The sequence below is a fragment of the Scyliorhinus torazame genome, chromosome 13 (assembly GCF_047496885.1).
Source record: "Scyliorhinus torazame isolate Kashiwa2021f chromosome 13, sScyTor2.1, whole genome shotgun sequence".
Taxonomy (NCBI): Eukaryota; Metazoa; Chordata; class Chondrichthyes; order Carcharhiniformes; family Scyliorhinidae; genus Scyliorhinus; species Scyliorhinus torazame.
The window spans coordinates 118,804,751-118,826,095 of NC_092719.1; the positions used below are offsets into that span (position 1 = coordinate 118,804,751).

General features: G+C 51.5%; 1 protein-coding gene across 4 annotated transcripts in view; it reads right to left on the reverse strand.

Annotated features, from left to right (window-relative positions):
• grip2b (glutamate receptor interacting protein 2b) overlaps positions 1–21,345 on the reverse strand; it is a 324,567-nt gene that overhangs the window by 221,836 nt on the left and 81,386 nt on the right. For all 4 annotated transcript variants that reach the window (XM_072472104.1, XM_072472105.1, XM_072472103.1 and 1 more), the window contains exon 2: positions 867–947. In XM_072472104.1, the coding sequence (XP_072328205.1) occupies positions 867–947 (81 nt within the window). The remainder of the gene's footprint in view (positions 1–866; positions 948–21,345) is intronic.

Genomic DNA, 21,345 nt, shown 5'->3' on the forward strand with positions numbered 1-21,345 from the left:
GAGGAAAGGATGTAACATTCTTGCACACACCCGTCTGCATCAACGGGGCTGAGGTGGAGATAGTTGAAAGCTTCAAATTCCTCGGTCTGCACATCACCAACAATCTGTCCTGGTCTCCGAAATCGACGCTATGACCATGAAAGCACAACAATGCCGATACTTCCTCAGGAAAATAAGAAAATTCGGCATGTCCACATTGACTCTTACCAATTTTTACAGATGTCCCATAGAAAGTATCCTATCTGGCTGGAGCACAGCCTGGTATGGAAACTGCTCGGCCCAAGACTGTAAGAAACTACAGAGAGTCGTGAACACAGCCTAGTCCATCACGCGAACCTGCCTCCCATCCATTGGCTCTGTACCCCTCCCGCTGCCTCGGAAAAGCGGGCAGCATAATCAAATCTCCCAGGTTATTCTCGCTTCCAACCTCTTCCAACGGGCAGGAGATCAAAAGTCTGAGAACATGCATTAAAGGTTTAAAAGCAGCTTCTTCCCCACTGTTACCGGACTCCTGAATGACCCTGTTATGGACTGAACTGATCTCTTCACACATCTTTTCTACTGAGTAGTACCAAACTCTGTACACTTTCCCCAGTGCCTGTGTCTATATGTTTACATTGTGTATTTATGCATTCCAATGTTTTTTCATGCATGGTACGATCTGGCTGGACTGTATGCAGAACAATACGTTTCACTGTACCTCGGTACATGTGACAATAAATCAAATTCAATTCAATTCCTGCCCTCCCCCACCCAGTCAACCACGTCCAACTCCTTCATTTGCTCTGTGTCTGGGTGAGTGCCCTGGGGAACGGGAAGCTGAGGAAAGGATGTAACCCTCTTGCACACTGAGCTCAGCTCCGTACCTGGTATGCTCTGCCTCCTTGAACACACTATCGTTTCCGCTGCGGCCGTTTCTTTCCTCCCCTTTGCGTAAGGGCCATCATCTGCAATTAAAATCACAAGGCTGGAGTTAGACAATTCATTCACAGCCCAGCAGAGATGTCAGCCCCATCCGTTCAGCTTTGGATCGCATACCTTAAATCTCATCTGGGCCGCAGTGAGCTGCTGCGCGCACAGCTCTCCCGGTTGCGTTCAAAGCTACAGTCTGCGCGCCCTCACTTGGTTATAGCGATGCAGCATGGACCTGCCGCGGCTCAGCTTGCTGGCAAAGTCACCCTCCCAATCAGACGGTGGTGGGTTCAAGCTCCATTTCGGCAAATTGAGCACCAAGTCCCAGCTGGTTTACTGTAGTGCCATACTGTGGGAATGCTGCACTGTTGGAAGTGCTGCCTTCTGCGGGAGATGGTGAACCCAGCCTCGGGCAACCCTCTCAGTTAATTGTAGCCACAGCAAGACCCCACAAACAGTAATGTGATGCTCATCTGATTCAGTGATGTTGGCTGTTGAAGGAAAATCAGCAGCCAATTTACACTTAGCAAACTCCCAGGAAGAGAAATCCGATAATGAGCAGTTAATCTGCTTTTGTTCTGTGATATTGACTGAGGAAAAAAGTATTTGCCAGGACACTGGGGATATTTCCTCTTCTCTTCATCAAAATAGTCCCACAGGAACTTCTTACATCCAGGGCCGTGGTTTAACCCCTCATCTGGAAGACAGCGCCTTTGACAGTGCAGCATTCCCTCAGTACTGCACTGGGGTGTCCACACCGGCTCTCAAGCCCAAGCCCCGGAATGGGACTTGAACCCAGAATCCTCGGATTCAGAGGCGAGAGTGCGAACAGATGAGGCACGGCTGATGCAGATAAACATTAGCCAGGCCACCAGGAGATTACCTCCCTGCTCTTCTTTGAATTTGTGTCAGGGGACCTTCTACATCCACCTCTGAAAGAAATGTTGGGGCCTTGGCTTGACATCTCATCCAGAAAGTGGCAGCAGCCGGAGACTCCACTGTTTTCAAGAGGTTACAAAGAGGAAGTTGCCTGTATGATAGTGGCTATACTTACTCTGCTCTGAGAAATGGTTCAGTCACATCTTTGTTGTTTCTCGTAGCCAAGAAATATAGAAAAATTAAGTTCTCTCACAGTGAAAACTGCTCACTCTTGTATTTTATGGAAAACAGAGCAGCTCTGGTGTGTCTGAATACTTTTTACTTTGCCTTCAGTTGTATTTTTCTTTTCGACGTAATAATAGAGGAGACTCAGGTACAGAAACGATTGATTATTGACCGACATATTGGGAGAGCACAACCTTAAAGAAGGATCTCTGAAGCTATCTCTGCACTATATAAGTCCACAAAATCCCTAAGAATAATTATTGATCATCTTAATCAATTGTTGTTAGTAAACCTTATCCAATTGCCTCCCTACAACACTTCATTGAAGGGATAGGTCACACCAACTCTCGCGGAGAAAATTAAGGGACAGTCTGGCGTGGGGATACTGCCAGGGTTGTGAGAGCATGGGTGCTTGAATGTGGCAGGATAAGGTGGTGAAGAAATCAAATGGAATGTTTTCCTTCATTGCACGAGGTATTGAATATAAAAGCAGGGATGTAATGCTGGAACTGTATAAAACTCTGGTCAGGCCACAGCTGGAATTGCGCGTACAGTTCTGGTCTCCATATTACAGGAAGGACTCTGGAGAGAGCAGAGGAGATTTACAAGAATGTTGCCATGGCTTGACAATTGCAGTGATGAGGAGAGATTTTTATATTGGCTCGATTGTTTTCCTGAGAACAGAGGAGGCTAAGGAGTGACTTAATTGAAGTGTACAAAATGATGAGGGCCTACTTGAACAGAAAAGACTTGTTTTTGCTCACTAAGGAGTCAATTACCACAGGATATATTTAAGGTGATCGGTAGAAGGATTAGAGGGGACATGAGGAGGAAGGGCTACACGCGACGCGAGAGCTGGTGAACAGAGAATGGACAGCCGACAGTCCAATAGAATGTTTAAGATTTAAAGGACCAGGTTTCAGGTAAAACAGCATCCAGGCAGCATTCAACACAGGATATGGGACAATGACCTCAAATACGGAACAATCCCCTAAAACAAAGGATGGTTGGTCACGCTGGTAAAGAGAGGCATGTGGTTGCATATGCAATATTTTACCTGCCACTAGATGGAGCAAGGGTTCTCGGTGGCTCAGCTGTGACCACTGAGCCCGATGTTTGGCAGTGAGATATACCCTCCCGATGATAATCTTTATTATTAGTGTCACAAGTAGACTTACATTAACACTGCAATGAAATCACTGTGAAAATCAATTGTCATGTGTTTGAGGTTCACTTACAGAGGTGCTGAACCTGAGAAAATACCTTGTGCAAAATCCCCCAAATTATGATGTTCCAGTCACTGAAGAAAACCAATAAATGGTAATAACCAAAGGATATCCTTTGGAAAACGTAACGGTGCTGTGCGGTAAAGTCTGACGGTTAGCTCAGTTGGCTGGACAGCTGGTTTGTGATGCTGAGCGATGCAAATAGCATGGGTTCAATTCCCATACTGGCTGAGGTTATTCTTAAAAGCCCCACCTTTCCAACCTTGTCTCGTGCCTGAGGTATGGTGACCCTCAGGATAAATCAGCATCGGTCAGCTCTTAAAGGGGAGAGTTGCTTATGTCCCTCAGGGACTGTGGTGACATTTTCTGACTCCCAGTGGCTGACAAATCCAAAGCACATGAGTGAATCTTTACTTTAGCAGCATTGATTCCTTTTGATTATTGTTCCTGATTGACAAACATAATGGTTGACAACTCAAAGACATCCAGGTGTCGTTTCTACTTTAAAGCTTTTCCTTGGGTGCTCTTTCAGAGGGTCGGTACAGACTTACATGGGCTGAATGGCCTCCTTCTGCACTAGGGATTCTGCGACTATCTGACTGACACAGTGGAAGGATTCACAATATGACAGACCTCAATGTGAACACTCCTTCTGCGTCCCCAGATATCCGTATCCCAGCCAACAGTCCAATTCCCATTCCCATCCCATAACCCATGCAATGAGCGAGGAAGGGGGCACCTATACCTACCAGATGAACTATACCAGCCCAGAGTCCACAGCCAGAACTCTAATCCACACCAGTTGGGACTATCTGGCGAGTGGTTTGACTCAGAGGTGAGAATGCAATGACAAAGCCGAAGTCTCTTTCTATTCAGATAGTGACGCAGTAACAGGAGCTCTAGTGGTCAAATTAAATTACGTTCATGAATCTATTAAAAAGGCAAACAAAGCACTGGAGTTCATTTCCGGAGAGACAGAACTGAATCGCAGAGACGTTTCATAGATTATGATAGAATTTACAGTGCAGAAGGAGGCCATTCGGCCCATCGAGTCTGCACCGGCTCTTGGAAAGAGCACCCTACCCAAGGTCAACACCGCCACCCTATCCCCATAACCCAGTAACCCCACCCAACACTAAGGGCAATTTTGGACACTAAGGGCAATTTATCATGGCCAATCCACCTAACCCGCACATCTTTGGACTGTGGGAGGAAACCGGAGCACCCGGAGGAAACCCACGCACACACGGGGAGGATGTGCAGACTCCGCACAGACAGTGGCCCAAGCCAGAATCGAACCTGGGACCCTGGAGCTGTGAAGCAATTGTGCTATCCACAAGGCTACCGTGCTGCCCGGTATAATCAACTTATATGGATACCTTGATTAAAACACACTTGGAGTACTGTGATCAGTTCTAGTCTCCATGCATTGGAGAAGGTGCACATTGATCTCAGTAGTGTTTTTGAAGTTACAAAGAAGTTTTTACTAAGGGTCCTGAACAATGTACATATTCACAGGAGGGGGTTGATGCACAATCAATGACCACTAAAGCGAGGTTGTAGTCCAACTGAAGGCTTTAATAAGCTAGATGTTTCCCCCAGCAGCTCAGGTACAGAATGAAGGCTGCTGGGGCGGCACGGGCTCTTATACCCCACCTTGCAGGGAGGAGCTACCATACAGCTTGACCAATATGAAGCATAAAATATCTACCAATGGTTTTCCAGTATTACCAGGTACCGTAGTACCTCTACACAGACTACCACATTCACCCCCTGTTAAAAAAAGAGTCCGGCGGGGGTGGTGGCCTGATATTACAACATGGTAACGTGGTAGAAATTATAGTTATGGAGGTACCGTAATACCTCCGTACAGCGTCAACTATTTACAATTCTAATTACTATTTACAAGTTATGATTCATAATTAAATATACACTTTAAAATGAAGCAATCAGTCGATTGGGGGCCCTGGTCGTCCTCTGTGATCGTCGAAGCTTCGGTGGTGACTCCGGTGGAGGCTCGAGCCTCTGAGACTCCGGGAGCGTGGCCTCGGTCTCTGTGGCAGCTTCGACACCCCTAGACGGCGCTGGTGGGAAAAACGGTTGACCTGGGAAGGGAGCGTTTGCGTCGGTGGATGGGGGGCCTAGACAGGGCCGGCGGAAGGACCGATCCTCCTGTAAGGTGCACTGGTGGGAGGGAGGGTGGGACTGGTGGCTGGGGTGTGCGTGGGCTCCGGCGGGCGGCAGATCTCGTAGGGAGACTGTACCTAGTCGGCCGTGGGGGTACGCCATGTAGGCGTACTGGGGGTTAGCGTGGAGAAGGTGGACCCTCTCGACCAACGGGTCCGACTTGTGCGCTCGCACGTGTTTTCGGAGCAGGATGGGTCCGGGAGCTGCTAGCCAGGTCGGGAGCGAGGTCCCAGAGGAGGACTTCCTGGAGAAGACAAGGAGACGTTTGTGAGGTGTTTGGTTGGTTGTGGTACAAAGCAGTGACCGGATGGAGTGGAGGGCATCCGGGAGGACTTCCTGCCAGCGGGAGACTGGGAGATTCCTGGACCGTAGGGCCAGTAGGATGGTCTTCCAGACCGTTCCGTTCTCCCTCTCTACCTGTCCGTTACCCCGGGGGTTGTAACTGGTCGTCCTGCTCGAGGCGATGGCCTTGCTGAGCAGGAATTGATGCAGTTCGTCGCTCATAAAGGAGGACCCCCTATCACTGTGTATGTAAGCGGGGAACCCGAACAGTGCAAAGATGCTATGGTGGGCCTTGATGACGGTGGTTGCGGTCATGTCGGGGCAGGGGCTGGCGAATGGGAACCAGGAGTATTCGTCAATCGCGTTGAGGAAGTACATGTTGCGGTCCGTGGAGGGGAGGGGGCCTTTGAAGTCCATGCTGAGGCGTTCAAAAGGGACGGGAAGCCTTTATCAGGTGCAATTTCTCTGGCCGGTAGAAGTGCGGTTTGCACTCCGCGCAGATTTGGCAGTCCCTGGTGGCTGTCCTGACCTTCTCGATGGAGTTGGGCAGGTTGCGGGTCTTGATAAAGTGTAAAAAGCGAGTGACCTCCGGGTGGCAGAGGTCCTCATGGAGGGCTAGGAGGCGGTCCACTTGTGCATTGGCACATGTGCCGCGGGACAGGGCATCAGGAGGCTCGTTTAGCTTCCCGGGACGATACAAGATCTCCTAGTTGTAGGTGGAGAGTTCGATCCTCCACCACAAGATCTTATTGTTCTTTATCTTGCCCCGCTGTGCATTATCGAACATGAAGGCAACCGACCATTGGTCAATGAGGAGAGTGAATCTCCTGCCGACCAGGTAATGCCTCCAATGTCGCACAGCTTCTACTATGGCCTGGGCCTCCTTTTCGACTGAGGAGTGGCGGATTTCGGAAGCATGGAGGGTACGTGAGAAGAAGGCCACGGGTCTGCCCGCTTGGTTGAGGGTGGCCGCCAGAGCTACGTCAGACGCGTCGCTCTCGACCTGGAAGGGGAGGGACTCATCAATGGCGTGCATCGTGGCCTTTGCAATGTCTGCTTTGATGCGGCTGAAGGCCTGGCGGGCCTCTATCGACAGGAGAAAAGCTGTGGATTGGATCTGGGGACGGGCCTTGTCCGCATAGTTGGGGACCCACTGGGCATAGTAAGAGAAAAACCCTAGGCAGTGCTTCAGGGCCTTGGAGCAGTGAGAGAGGGGGAACTCCATAAGGGGGCGCATGCATTCAGGGTCGGGGCCTATAACTCCATTTCACACTACGTAGCCGAGGATGGTTCGGCGGTCGGTGCTAAACACGCATTTATCCTTGTTTTAAGTAAGGTTAAGGATCTTTGTGGTCTGGAAGAATTTTCGGAGGTTGGTGTCGTGGTCCTGCTGGTCGTCAGCGCAGATGGTGACATTATCGAGATACGGGAACATTGTCCGTAAACCGTACCGGTCAACCATTCGATCCATCTCGGGGCAGCACGGTAGCCTTGTGGATAGCACAATTGCTTCACCGCTCCAGGGTCCCAGGTTCGATTCCAGCTTGGGTCACTGTCTGTGCGGAGTCTGCACATCCTCCCCGTGTGTGCGTGGGTTTCCTCCGGGTGCTCCGGTTTCCTCCCACAGTCCAAAGATGTGCGGGTTAGGTGGATTGGCCATGATAAATTGCCCTTAGTGTCCAAAATTGCCCTTAGTGTTGGGTGGGGTTACTGGGTTATGGGGATAGGGTGGCGGTGTTGACCTTGGGTAGGGTGCTCTTTCCAAGAGCCGGTGCAGACCCGATGGGCCGAATGGCCTCCTTCTGCACTGTAAATTCTATGATAATCTCGCGCTGGAAGACCGAGACCCCGTTGGTGACACCGAAGGGAACCCTTAAGAAGTGATAGAGCCGCCCATCTGCCTCGAAGGCAGTGTATTTGTGGTCACTCGTGCGGATGGGGATCTGGTGGTAGGCGGACTTAAGATCCACCGTGGAGAAGACCTTGTAATGCGCGATCCTGTTTACCAGGTCGGATATGCGGGGGAGGGGGTACGCGTCCAGCTGCGTAAATCTGTTGATGGTCTGACTGTAGTCAATGACCATCCTATGCTTCTCCCCGGTCTTTACCACCACTACTTGAGCTCTCCAGGGACTGTTGCTCACTTCAATGACCCCTTCCTTCAGTAGCCTTTGGACCTCTGACCTAATAAAGATACGATCCTGGGCTCTGTACCATCTGCTCCTGGTGGTGACGGGTTTGCAATCCGGGGTGAGGTTCGCAAACAGGGAAGGCGGGTCGACCTTGAGGGTCGCGAGGCCGAAGACAGTGAGGGGGGGTATAGGGCCGCCGAATTTGAAAGTTAGACTTTGGAGATTACACTGGAAGCCTAAACCTAGGAGTGTGGCCGCGCAGAGGTGGGGAAGGACGTAGAGCCGGTAATTTTTAAACTCCCTTCCCTGGACTGTGAGGTTTGCTACACAAAACCCCTTTATCTCTACTGAGTGGGAACCGGAGGCCAGGGAGATTTTTTGATTAACGGAGTGGACGAGGAGAGAACAGCGCCTTACCGTGTCGGGGTGTATGAAGCTCTCCGTGCTCCCAGAGTCGATTAAGCAGGATGTCTCGTGCCCATTGATAAGTACAGTTGTTGTAGCAGTTGAGAGTGTTCGAGGCCGGGACTGATCCAGGGTCACCGAGGCTAATCTCAGCAGTTGAGTGTTCTCTTCAGGTGGTGTGTGGTCAGCCGAGCTGGGGTCCTGGGAATCCATCCAAGATGGCGGCTCCCATTGGTCGCACATGGCTGGGGGTGCACAAAATGGCGGCGCCCATCCATCGAGCGTGGCGTCCGCGGGACAAGATGGCGGCGCCCAGGGGCCGCACGTGGCCCTGAAGAGGGAAGATGGCGGTGTGTGGTTTGTGGTGGTGGTCCGCATTCACCGCCGGAGACCGCAGCGACCGCACGGGCCTGGCATACCACCACGAAGTGGCCCTTTTTACCGCATCCCTTGCAGGTGGATGCGCGGGCCGGGCAGCGCTGCTGGGGGTGCTTGGCCTTCCCGCAAAAGTAGCAGCGGGGCCGCCCGGGGTTGCCAGGCCGCCTTGCAGCACAAGCTTGTGGGGGGGATAGGGAATGTTTCGGGGTCGGCTGCGGAGGGGTTCCACGCTGTCCAGGGGGCTGCTGCGCGGTCAGGAACATAAGCGCAGGCGTTTCTGGAGGCCACATCCAGGGAGCCTGCAAGGGCCCGTGCCTCCTTGAGACCTAGAGTGGCATTTTCCAGCAATCGCTGGGCGATTTGGGAGGACAGCATACCTGCCACGAAAGCGTCCCGGATCAAGAGTTCTGTGTGTTCGCTCGCCGAAACTTGCGGGCAGCTGCAGTTTCTGCCCAACACCAGGCGTGCACGGTAGAATTCTTCCAGCGATTCCCCAGGGATTTGTCGCCTCGTTGCTGGCAGATGTCGGGCGTAGACCTGATTTACCAGGCGAATATAATGTCCTTTTAGCAGCTCTATTGCTGCATCGAAGTCTTCCGCTTCCTCGATGAGGGTGTAAATTTCCGGGCTGACCCTCGAGTGCAGGACTTGCATTTTCTGTTCTCCCGTGGGTGTGTTTTCGGCCGTTCCGAGATATCCTTTAAAACACACCAGCCAGTGCTTGAAGATTGCCGCTGAGTTCACCGCGTGGGGGCTGAGTTGCAGACACTCCGGCTTGATTCGGAGCTCCATCCTTTTACATCTAGCTTATTAAATTGATGCACGATCAATGACCACTAAAGCGAAATTGTAGTCCAACTGAAGGCTTTAATAAGCTAGACGTTTCCCCCAGCAGCTCAGGTACAGAATGAGGGCTGCTGGGGCGGCACGGGCTCTTATACCCCACCTTGCAGGGCTGAGCTACCATACAGCTTGACCAATAGGAAGCATACAATAACTACCACTGGTGTTCCAGCATTAGCAGGTACCGTAATACCTCGACACAGACTACCACAGCTGTAAAGGTATGGAGAGGACCCCATTCTAGGTACTTAGATGTTGCTACCAATCTCTAGGCTGACCTTAGTTCTAGGTGATGTGCCTGCTTATAGCACCGTGTGAGAGGCTCTGTACTCAGTCCCATGTTAACTCTTTTCCAGATCCTTTTACTACATACAAAGGATTAACAAGAACAATATCAGAACTGAGAGGAAATACTCAGCAGGAAAGGATGAGCCACCTGTGGCTCTTTTCTCTAGAAAAGGGAACACTGAGGTTTGGAGATCTTTAAGATCACAACAGAGTTTGATAGGATAAATAAAGAGAAAAGGACTCCTAGTTCCTGGTAAATCCAATAGGGAATTCAGGGAAAGCTTGTTTACTGAGAGAGGTGGCACAGTCGTTAGCACTGTTACCTCACAGCTCCAGGGACCCGGGTTCAATTCCGGTCTTGGGTGACTGTCTTTGTGGAGTTAGCACGTTCTCCTCGTGTCTGCGTGGGTTTTCTCCCACAGTTCAAAGATGTGCAGCTTAGGTGGATTGGCCGTGCTAAAACTGCCCCGTGGTGTTCAAAGGTTAGGTGGGGTTACAGGGCTAGGACAGGGGAATGGGCCAAGGTAGAACGCTCTTTTGAAGAGTCGGTGCAGATTGGATGGGCCAAATAGCCTGCTTGTGCACTGTAGGGATTCTGTGAATGGTAGGAATATGGTGAGCGGTCTCACAAGGTGAAGCTGAGGTGAATAGTGTAGATTAAATTAAGGGGAAGCTAGATAAGATTAGGAAGGAGAAGGTTATAGAAGATCATGCTGATGAGGTTTGATGAAGAGGGCCAGCAGGAGGCTCATATACAACATAAGTTCCAGCATTAAGGAGTCGGTTTCTGTGCTGTGAACTCTATGTCAACTCACCAAAGTTTTTTTAAAAAACTGATTTCTAGATTGGGAAAGTAATTAAATTGGATTCAAGCTTAAATCAAAGGCTAGGGGTTACAGAAAATTCATTGTGAAACTGGGTCACCTGATTGGTTCGCAGGGATATCTTTAAATTAATTATTAACGCAAAGACCAATAAGTGGCTGCACACAGCTCCACTGGTGACAGCCCAGTCCCTGACAGGTGATACTTCCGAGTTTACCTAAGGAAGAGGAACATCGGAACATAGGAGTTCAGGAGTAGCAGTGGGCCATTCGGCCCCTCGGCCTGTTACGCCCTCCAATAGGATCATGGCTGATCTGGTTGTGGTTTCCACTCCACTTTCTTGCCTCTCCCCCAAATCCCGTGGCTTCCTTGTCAATCTAACTCAGCCGGTCTAATTAAGTCTTGAGTAAATTCAGTGACCCAGCAGCCTCCAGTGGGGGACAGAATCACATATCCTAACGGCCTTCTGAGAGAACGGAATTCACGGTCTTAAACGCTTAGCCGCAACACGCACAGCCTTATGGAGGAGAGAGTTCCAGGATTGTAACATCTTTTGAGTTAAAAAGTGCTTCCTGGTTTCCCTTCTGCGTGATCGAACTCCAATTTGAAGGTTATTTCCCCTCATTCTTGATATGCCCACCAGAGGAAATCCTTTGCCTTTATTCTTCCATGGAATGTGGGCATCTCTGGCAAGCACCAGTACTTATTGCCCATCCTTAATTGTCTTCTGGCTGAGGGAAGATTGCCTTCCCTAAAGGGGCATTAGTGAACCCAGATGGGTTTTTTATGACAATCAACGATAGTTTCACAGGACGGGATTTTCTGTCCGTTCCTGCTGGCGGGATGGTCCCGTCTCGCCAACGGCAGCACCACTCCCCCACCCAACCCCGCTGTGAGTTCCCCGGCGGAGGAGGTTGTAGACAATGGAAAACCTCTCTCGACAGTGGAGTCCGGTCGCCAGCCAATGACAGGTCGTCGCCGCAGAGCATACCACGGGGAGAGCAAGGAATATCCACCCCCCCCCTCCCATAGTCACCATGAGAAAGACTAGATTTCAATTCCAGATTTATTCATGAATTTAAATTCCACCAGCTGCCATGGTGGGATTTGAACCCATGTCCCCAAAGTTTTAGCCTGGGCCTCTGGATCCCTAGACTAATGACATTCGCATGTGCCACCATTTCCCCAGCCCTTCGCCACAGTTATCCAATCATTTCAACGTGTTAAATATCACAATCAGATCACAGTCCCAATCCCTGATATGTAGGGGAATGCAAGTCAAAATTATGCAACATGTCTTCATAATTTAACACTTTAAGTTCGAAGTATTATGGAGCACATTGAGGCAGAATGCAGTGGATAAATGAAATACGGTAAAGAGAATATAACTGAGAATGCAGTGAGAAATCTTAGCGCTGTATGATATTACACATTTTTGGAAAAGTTGTTCTGACAGTCACATTTTGATTTACAAAGAAACCTTGGAATGAGTTTAAAGACTGTTCTCAAAATGGCTCGAAGCCACCAGACAGAATTGTGGATTTCTGACTGGGTCTCCTCTTCCGAGAGGCCGAAAGACAATCCTTCATTTAATTTCGGTTCACTGTGTTCTCGTCCAACAGATACCAAAGATGGCTTGTAACCTAGGGTGTTAAGGGACATGGCAGCAGAAGTAGTGGATGCATTGGTTATTATATTTCAGAATTCCCTGGATTCTGGAAGAGTCCAGGTGGATTGGAAACACGCTAATGTGATGCCCCTATTCAAAAAGAGAGAGAGGCAAAAAGGAGGAAACTATAGACCGGTTAGCTTGACCTCTGTGGTGGGGAAGTTGCTGGAATCAATCATTAAGGAGGAGCTGACTGAACTTTTGGAAAGTCAAAGGTCAATCCACCACTGTCAGCATGGTCGGATGAAGGGTGAGTCATGTTTGACAAACTTACTTGTCTTGTTGGAGGATGTAACCAGCAAGGTGGATACTGGCGAACCTGTGGATATGGTATATCTAGACTTCCAGAAGGTGTTTGACAAGGTGCCGCATAAAAGACTGATCGAGAAGATGAGATTGCAGGGGATTGGGGTAGAGTACCAGATTGGATTGAGGACTGGCTGACTGACAGAAAGCAGAGGGTCGGGATAAATGGGTGCAGTGGAGTCTGAGTCATCAAATAGTTTTAAGAAAGAGATAGATATATTTCTGATTTTAAAACGGGTTAAAAGGATATGAGGAACAGGCAAGGAGGTGGATTTGAGACCAGGAAGAGATCAGCCGTGATCTGTTTGAAGGGTGGAGCAGGCTCGAAGGGCTGAATTGTCTACTTCTGCTCCGAATTTCGATGTTGGCCCCCTCATTGTAAGAATGTAAATTGTGCCTTGGCCAGGATAAAACCTAAGAACCACAGGTGGAAGAAGAGCTGTTTGAAGTGTCAATGCCTTATTTGGAAGATGACACGGCATTGTTGTGTAGGTCACATGATTGTAGTGGGGGTTAGGTGGGGTTATGGGGATAGGACGGGGGAGTGGGCCTAGGCAGGGTGTTGTTTCAAGGGTTGGTGCACTCTCAATGGGCCGAATGGCCTCCTTCTGCACTCTAGGAATTCTATGGTTCTATTCTAAAAAAGGGCCACACCGCAGTTCCTGTTGTAAGTTGTTTCACTGAGAGGTCTGGAGGCTTGTATGGTTAAACATAAACCCTTGATTGGTAACTGTGGTAAACCACTGTTGCACCTGTATTAGGTGATGTATGGTAGGACCTGCACTACAGGTACGTTAGTAGTCCCTGCCTGCTGGCTCTGCCCAGTAGGCGGAGTATAAATATGTGTGTCCTCCATGCTGCAGCCATTTTGCCAGCTGCTGTGGGAGGCCACACATCTTAGAGCAATAAAGCCTCAGTTGTACCCAACTCAAGTCTTTGTGCAATTGATCGTGCATCAATTTATTGCTCTAAGAATTTCAAAAGATGGACCTCCGTATCAAACCGGATCACCTGCAGCTGGATCTGCATTCAAGCGACGCCAAAAAGGACTTTCAACACTGGCTAGCTTGCTTCGAGGCGTACATCAACTCGGCGTCCACCCCTGTCTCGGAGGCTCAGAAGATACAGATCCTGTACTCAAGGTTGAGCTCCAGCGTCTTCCCGCTGATCCAGGACGCGCCGAACTACGGCGAAGCCATGATGCTTCTCAAGGAGAATTACGCTCAGAAGACAAACACGCTCTTCGCCAGGCCGTACTCGCCACTCGCTCTCAACTCCCTGGTGAGTCCATAGAAGACTTCTGGCGGGCCCTAATCCCACTCGTCCGGGACTGTGACTGCCAGGCCGTTACGGCCACTGAACATTCAAACCTCCTTATGTGGGACGCGTTTGTTACGGGGATTGGGTCGGACCTCATACGCCAGCGACTGTTAGGGGGGGCCACGCTCGACCTAGCGGAGACAAAGAAACTAGCGCTCTCTATGACGGTCGCCTTGCGCAACGTTCAGGCCTCCACCCCCAGCCGCGCGGTCCACCCCTCCTACGCATCGTGGACCCCACAGATGGCCACCCCAGCGGGGGCCTTACCCAGACAGAACGCCTGCGCCACGCGCCAGCCAGCAAACCCCGGGGGTCCCCGATGTTATTTCTGCGGCCAGCAGAAACACCCCCGCCAACGCTGCCCGGCCCGCGCTGCCCTTTGTAAGACTTGCGGCAAGAAGGGTCACTTCGCCGCGGTGTGCCAGGCCCGTGCAGTCGCCGCAATCGCCCCCACCCCCTCGTTTATGGACAATGGGCGCCACCATCTTCTCTCCCTCAGACCAAGCACGGCCAGTGGGCGCCGCCATCGTCCCCTCCGAGCAACACGTGTGGCCCATGGGCGCCGCCATCTTGTTTAACCCTCGCCACGTGCGGCCCATGGGCGCCGCCATTTTGTATTCCCGAGATCTTCAGTCTCCATTTTGTCCTCCTTGAGATCTTCTGGCGCCGTCATCTTGTCTCCCCCACGGCACATGGGCACCGCCAGCTTTCCAGGACCAGGGCCCCCGGGCTCCCCGTCATCCTACACCAACGACGACCGACCACGACTCGCCTCAGTGACCATCGACCAGTCTCGTCCGCACAACCTGGCCACTGCATCGACCAGCGTGAAAGTCAACGGACACGTGACCTCTTGCCTGCTGGACTCCAGGAGCACCGAGCGCTTCATCCACCCAGATACGGTAAGGCGCTGCTCCCTCGCAGTACACCCCGCCAATCAAAGAATCTCCCTGGCCTCCGGATCCCATTCCATGGCGATCCGGGGTTCAGGGCGTAGAATTCAGCGGCTCCCGCCTCTGCGTCCTCCCTAACCTCTGCGCTGGACTTCCGGTTGCGGCGATGCGGAGCTAAGCCGCACGTTTCGGCAGCTCCCGTGATTACGGACTTTCGGGCTCTCCAGAGGAGCCCCAACGGGAATTTTTCAAAGACGTCCCGTGTGGGAAGGTGAGAGAAAGGTCCCCCTAACCTCTGCGCTGCCCTACTGCTAGGCTTGGATATCCAGTGCAACCTCCAGAGCCTAACCCTGAAATTCAGCGGGCCCCTACCACCCCTCACTGTGTGCGACCTCACGACCCTAAAGGTCGATCCGCCTTCCCTCTTCGCAAATCTAACCTCGGATTGCAAACCCTTCGCCACCAGGAGCAGACGGTACAGCACCTAGGACAGGACCTTCATCAGGTCCGAGGTCTAGCGGCTGCTTCGGGAAGGCATCATCGAGCCTAGCAACAGCCCCTGGAGAGCCCAAGTGGTAGTAGTTTAAACTGGGGAGAAACACAGAATGGTCATGGACTACAGCCAGACCATCAACTGGTACACGCAGCTCGGCGCGTACCCCCTCCCACACATATCTGATATGGTCAATCAGATTGCACAGTTACGGGTCTTCTCAACGGTAGACCTGAAATCTGCCTACCACCAGCTCCCCATTTGTAAACCAGACCGTCCATACACCGCCTTCGAGGTAGACGGTTGCCACTATATTTCCTCAGGGTTCCCTTCGGCGTCACTAACAGGGTCTCGGCCTTCCAAAGGGAGATGGACCAAATGGGCGACCGGTACGGTTTGCGGGCCACCTTTCCGTACCTAGACAACATCACCATCTGCGGCCATGATCAGCAGGACCACGACGCCAACCTTGCCAAATTTCTCCACAACGCCACTCTCCTCAACCTCACCTACAACAAGGAGAAGTGCGTGTTTAGCACGACCCGCTTAGCCATACTTGGCTATGTGGTCCAGAACGGGGTTCTGGGGCCCAATCCCGACCGCATGCGCCTCCTCATGGAGCTCCCCCTCCCCCACCGCCCGAAGGCCCTCAAACGCTGCCTGGGGTTCTTTTTATACTACGCTCAATGGGTCCCAAACTATGTGGACAAGGCCCGCCCACTCATACAGTTAACCCATTTTCCCCTGACGGCCGAGGCACAACAGGCCTTCGCCCGTATCAGAGCCGATATCGCCAAGGCAGGGATGCCCGCAGTCGACGAGACGCTGCCCTTTCAAGTAGAGAGCGACGCATCAGATGCGCCCTAGCCGCCACCCTCAATCAGGCAGGCAGACCCGTGGCATTCTTCTCCCGCACCCTTCATGCCTCAGATATTTGGCACTCATCCGTCGAGAAAGAGACCCAAGCTATCGTTGAAGCTGTGCAGCATTGGAGGCATTACCTGGCCGGCAGGAGATTCACTCTCTTCGCTGACCAACGGTCGGTAGCCTTCATGTTTAACAACACACAGCGGGGCAAGATCAAGGATGCTAAAATCTTGCGGTGGAGGATCGAGCTCTCCACCTACAATTACAAGATTTTGTATCGCCCCGGTAAGCTCAACGAGCCCCCAGACGCCTTATCCTGAGGTACATGTGCCAGCGTACAAGTAGACCGACTCCGGACCCTGCACGACAGTCTTTGTTACCCAGGGGTCACAGGGTTGTACCATTTCATAAAGGCCTGCAATCTGCCCTACTCCGTCGAGGAAGTACGGAAATCACCAGGGACTGCCAGGTCTGTGCGGAGTGTAAGCCGCACTTCTACCAGCCGGACTGCGCGCGCCTGGTGAAGACCTCCCGCCCCTTTGAACGCCTCAGCGTGGATTTCAATGGGCCGCTCCCCTCCACCGACCGTAACACGTATTTTCTCTGTGTGGTCGATGAGTACTCCAGATTCCCCTTCGCCATCCCATGCCCTGATATGACGACTGCCACCGTCACCAAAGCCCTCAACACAATCTTCGCTCTGTTCGGTTTCCCCGCTTACATACACAGTGACAGGGGATCCTCCTTTATGAGCGATGAGCTGCGTCAGTTCCTGCTCAGCAGGGGTATAGCCTCCAGCAGAATGATAAGCTACAATCCCTGGGGAAACGGACAGGTAGAGAGGGAGAACGGGACAGTATGGAGGGCCATCCAACTGGCCCTACGGTCCAGGAACCTCCCTACCTCCCGCTGGCAGGAGGTCCTCCCTGATGCACTACACTCCATTCTGTTACTACTGTGCACCGCCACTAACAACACACCCCACAAACATCTTTTTTGCCTTCCCCAGGAAGTCCACATCCGGGGTGTCGCTCCCGACTTGGCTCGCAGCTCCAGGACCCAACTGCTCCATAGGCACGTCCGAATCCACAAGGCGGACCCGTTGGTGGAAAGGGTGCAGTTGCTCCAGGCAAACCCCCAGTATGCCGACGTGGCGTACCCCGATGGCCGCCAGGTTACTGTCTCCCTCAGGGACCTGGCACCAGCACACACACACACACACACACACACACACACACACACACACACACACACACACCCGGCCCGGCACCAATCTCCCCTCCCCCGGCGCTCCCAGCAGCAACCCCCCCCAGGACCATTCGTCCTTCCCCTGCCCACACTCGAGGATGAAGAGGATTTCGGCACGCTCCCGGAGGCTCCGGACATCAGACCAGCATCGGCATCACCGCCACCACTACGCGCTCCCAGCGGCACATCAAGGCCCCGGACCAGTTAAACCTCTAACTGGTCCACTGGACTTCAAAGACATTTTTTTTCTCCCTCTGTCAAGGATTGTAAATGTAAAAAGAAAACCATTTGTTGTACATAGTTTTCCACCACCCCCGCCGGACTCAATTTTAACAGGGCGTGAATGCGGGAAACCACTATTGCACCTCGATTAGGTGATGTATGGAGGACCTGTACTACAGATTCGTTAGTAGTCCCTGCCTGCTGGCTCTGCCCAGTAGGTGGAGTATAAATATGTGTGTCCTCCATGCTGCAGTTATTTCGCCAGCTGCTGTGGGAGGCCACACATCTTAGAGCAATAAAGCCTCAGTTGTACCCAAATCAAGTCTTTGTGCAATTGATCGTGCATTGGTAACCCATAATTATAAATATACAGACTACAGCCCTGTATGGGTGTGGTCACTGCCCTGGCTTCTTCCAGACTCTACTAGAAACAGTCTACCATCATATGACATCGTACTGTGGCCGGTACTGTTTTCCAGTCCCACATTAACTCATGCTCTACTGAACACCCTTGTACGACAGTTCCTTGAACAAGAAAAAAAGAAACTCCTCTCTCACCCCCTACCTGATTCCATTTACTCAGCTACCTGTGAAAGCAACCTCCAGCAATTCAACAGTGGAAGCCATCGCAGCTGCAGAGACAACTCTACAATTCTACAATCTCAAGACCTTCACTTGAAGCAACGCAGCAGCTGGAGTTCAAAACATGGCAGGTCTGCACTGACTGTCAGCTAATTTAATGTTTTTTTTGGAAGTGTTATATCTTCAAGCGTAAGTAGTCTAAGACAAAGCTGAAGTATTCATAATAATATTCAACTGGAAGTGCCGAGTGGATGGTCCAGCTCGCTCTCCTCCAGAGGTCCCCAGCATAATCATAGAATTTACAGTGCAGATGTCAGTCTTCAGCCAATACGATTCACTCCACGTGATATCAAGAAATGGCTTAAGGCATTGGATACTGCAAAGGCTATAGACTCTGACAATATTCCAGCAATGGTACTGAAGACATGTGCTCCAGAACCCTCTTCTCCACTAGCCAAGCTGTTCCAGTACAGTTACAACACTGGAACATTGCCCAGGTATGCCCTCTACACAAAAAGCAGGACAAATCCAATGCAGCCAATTACCGCCCTATCAGTCTACTCTCCATCATCAGGAAAGTGATGGAAGGAGTCATCAACAGTTCTATCAAGCGGCACTTACTCAGCAATAACCTGCTCACGGACATTCAGTTTGGGTTCTGCCAGGGTCACTCAGCACCTGACCTCATTACAGCCTTGTTTCAAACATGGACAAAAGAGCTGAATGCCAGAGGTGAGGTGAGAGTGACTGCCCTTGACATCAAGGCAGCATTTGATTAATAATAATATAAATAATAATAATCGCTTATTGTCACAAGTGGGCTTCAATGAAGTTACTGTGAAAAGCCCCTAGTCGCCACATTCCGGCGCCTGTTCGGGGAGGCTGTTACGGGAATTGAACCCGTGCTGCTGCCTTGTTCTGCATTACAAGTCAGCTGTTTAGCCCACTGTGCTAAACCAGCCCCTAAAACCAGATTGAGTATGGCATCAAGAAGCACTAGCAAAATACGAGTCAATGGGACTCAGTGGGAAAACTCTCCACTGGTTGAAGTCAATCCTGGCACAAAGGTGGATAGCTGTGGTTGTTGGAGATCAGTCATCTCAGCTCCAGGCCATCACAGCAGGAGTTCCTCAGGATAGCGTCCTAGACCCAAACAACTTCAGGGGCGGGTTTCTCTGACCCCCCGCCGGGTCGGAGAATCCCCAGGGGGGCGGCACAAATCCCGCCCCACCGCCCCAACGCCGGCTGTCGTATTCTCCGGCGCCGTTTTTCGGGGATTCATGCCACGCCAGTCAGGGGCCATTGGCGATTCTCTGGGCCCCGATGGGCCGAGCGGCCGATCATTTTTGGCCAGTCCAACCGGCGTGAATCACTCAACTCACGTACCGGCGGGACCTGGCAAGTAAGTCAGCAGGGGCGGTCCTCGGGAGGATCTGACCCCGGGGGGGACCCCCACGATGGCCTTGTCCGCGATCGGGTCCACTGATCTGCGGGTGGGCTTGTTCCATGGGGGCACTTCTTCCTTCTGCACCGGCCCCTGTATGACTCTGCCATGGCCGGTGCGGAGAAGAGAACCCCCCACGCATGCGCCAAAATTCGCCGGCCGGTCTGCGCTTGCGTGAATCACGACGGCGGTTCCGCGCATGCGTGAGATCACGACGGCCCTTTGGCGCACGCGCAAACTCGCGCCGTCCCTTCGGTGCCAGCTGGAGCGGCGCCAACCCCTCCGCCGTCCACCTAGCCCCCGAAAGTGCGGAGAATTCTGCCCTTTCGGGGGCTGTTGACGCCGGAGGGGTTGGCGCCGGTTCTCCCGCCGGCGTGGGAGCAGGGAGAATCCCAGCCCAGGTGTTTCATCAATGACCTTCCTTCCAACAGAAGGTCAGATGTGGGGATGTTCACTGCTTATTCCACATCCGTGACTCCTCAGACGCTGAAGCAGTCAGCTTGCAAATGCAGTAAGACCTGAACAATATCCAGGCTTGGGCTGACAAATGACAAGTAACATCACGCCACACAAGTGCCAGACAATGACCAACTCCAATAAGAGACAATCAAACCTTGACATTCACAGGTATTACCAACGCATCCCCCACTCCCAACATCCTGGGGGCTACCATTGACCAGAAACTGAACTGAACTAGCCATATTAATACTGTGGCTACCAGAGCAGGTCAGAGACTAGGAATACTGCGGTGTGTATATAGAACATAGAACATACAATGCAGAAGGAGGTCATTCGGCCCATCGAGTCTGCACCGACCCACTTACACCCTTACTTCCACCCTATCTCCATTACCCAATAACCCCGCCTAACCTTTTTGGTCACTGAGGGCAATTTATCATGGCCAATCCACCTAACCTGCACGTCTTTGGACTGTGGGAGGAAACCGGAGTACCGGATTCACCTCCTGACTTCCCAAAGCCTGTCCACCATCTACAAGGCACAAATAGGAGTGTGAGGGAATACTCCCCACTTGCCTGGATGAGTGCAGCTCAAGAAGCTCACCACCATCCAGGACAAAGCAGCCTGTTTGATTGGCACCCCTTCCACAAACATTCACTTTCTCCACCACCGATGCACAGTAGCAGCAACGTGAACCATCTACAAGATGCACTGCAGGAACTCACCAAGGTTCCAGAGATAGAACCTTCCAAACCCACGACCACTATCATCTAAATGGATAAGTGCAGCAGATACATGTGAACACCACCACGCATAGGTTCCCCTCCAAGTCACTCACCACCCTGAATTGGAAATATATTCCTTCACTGTCGCTGGGTCAAAATCCTGAAACTCCCTCTCTATCAGCACAGTGGGTGTACCTACACCACATAGACGGCAGCAGTTGAAGAAGGCAGCTCACCACCACTGTCTCAAGGGATGGGCAACAAATGCTGTCCCACATCGCATAAAAATGAATTTTTAAAAATTGTGTAAGTAATTTTCTCTTTTCTTCGATAATTCCCAGAACAATCCATCCATCATCTCTTCCCTGCCCACTGCTGGATTATTTGAAATTGAATTTTCCACTCCACAGGTAAGAAAATACACACACACGCACCTTTTAAAAAGTGTCTGTGACAATCGAAAGATGGAAACTAACATGGCAGATAATGACAAGTATAAATCCTCGGGTCGACAAGTTTAAAAGGTTAAAAAGCTG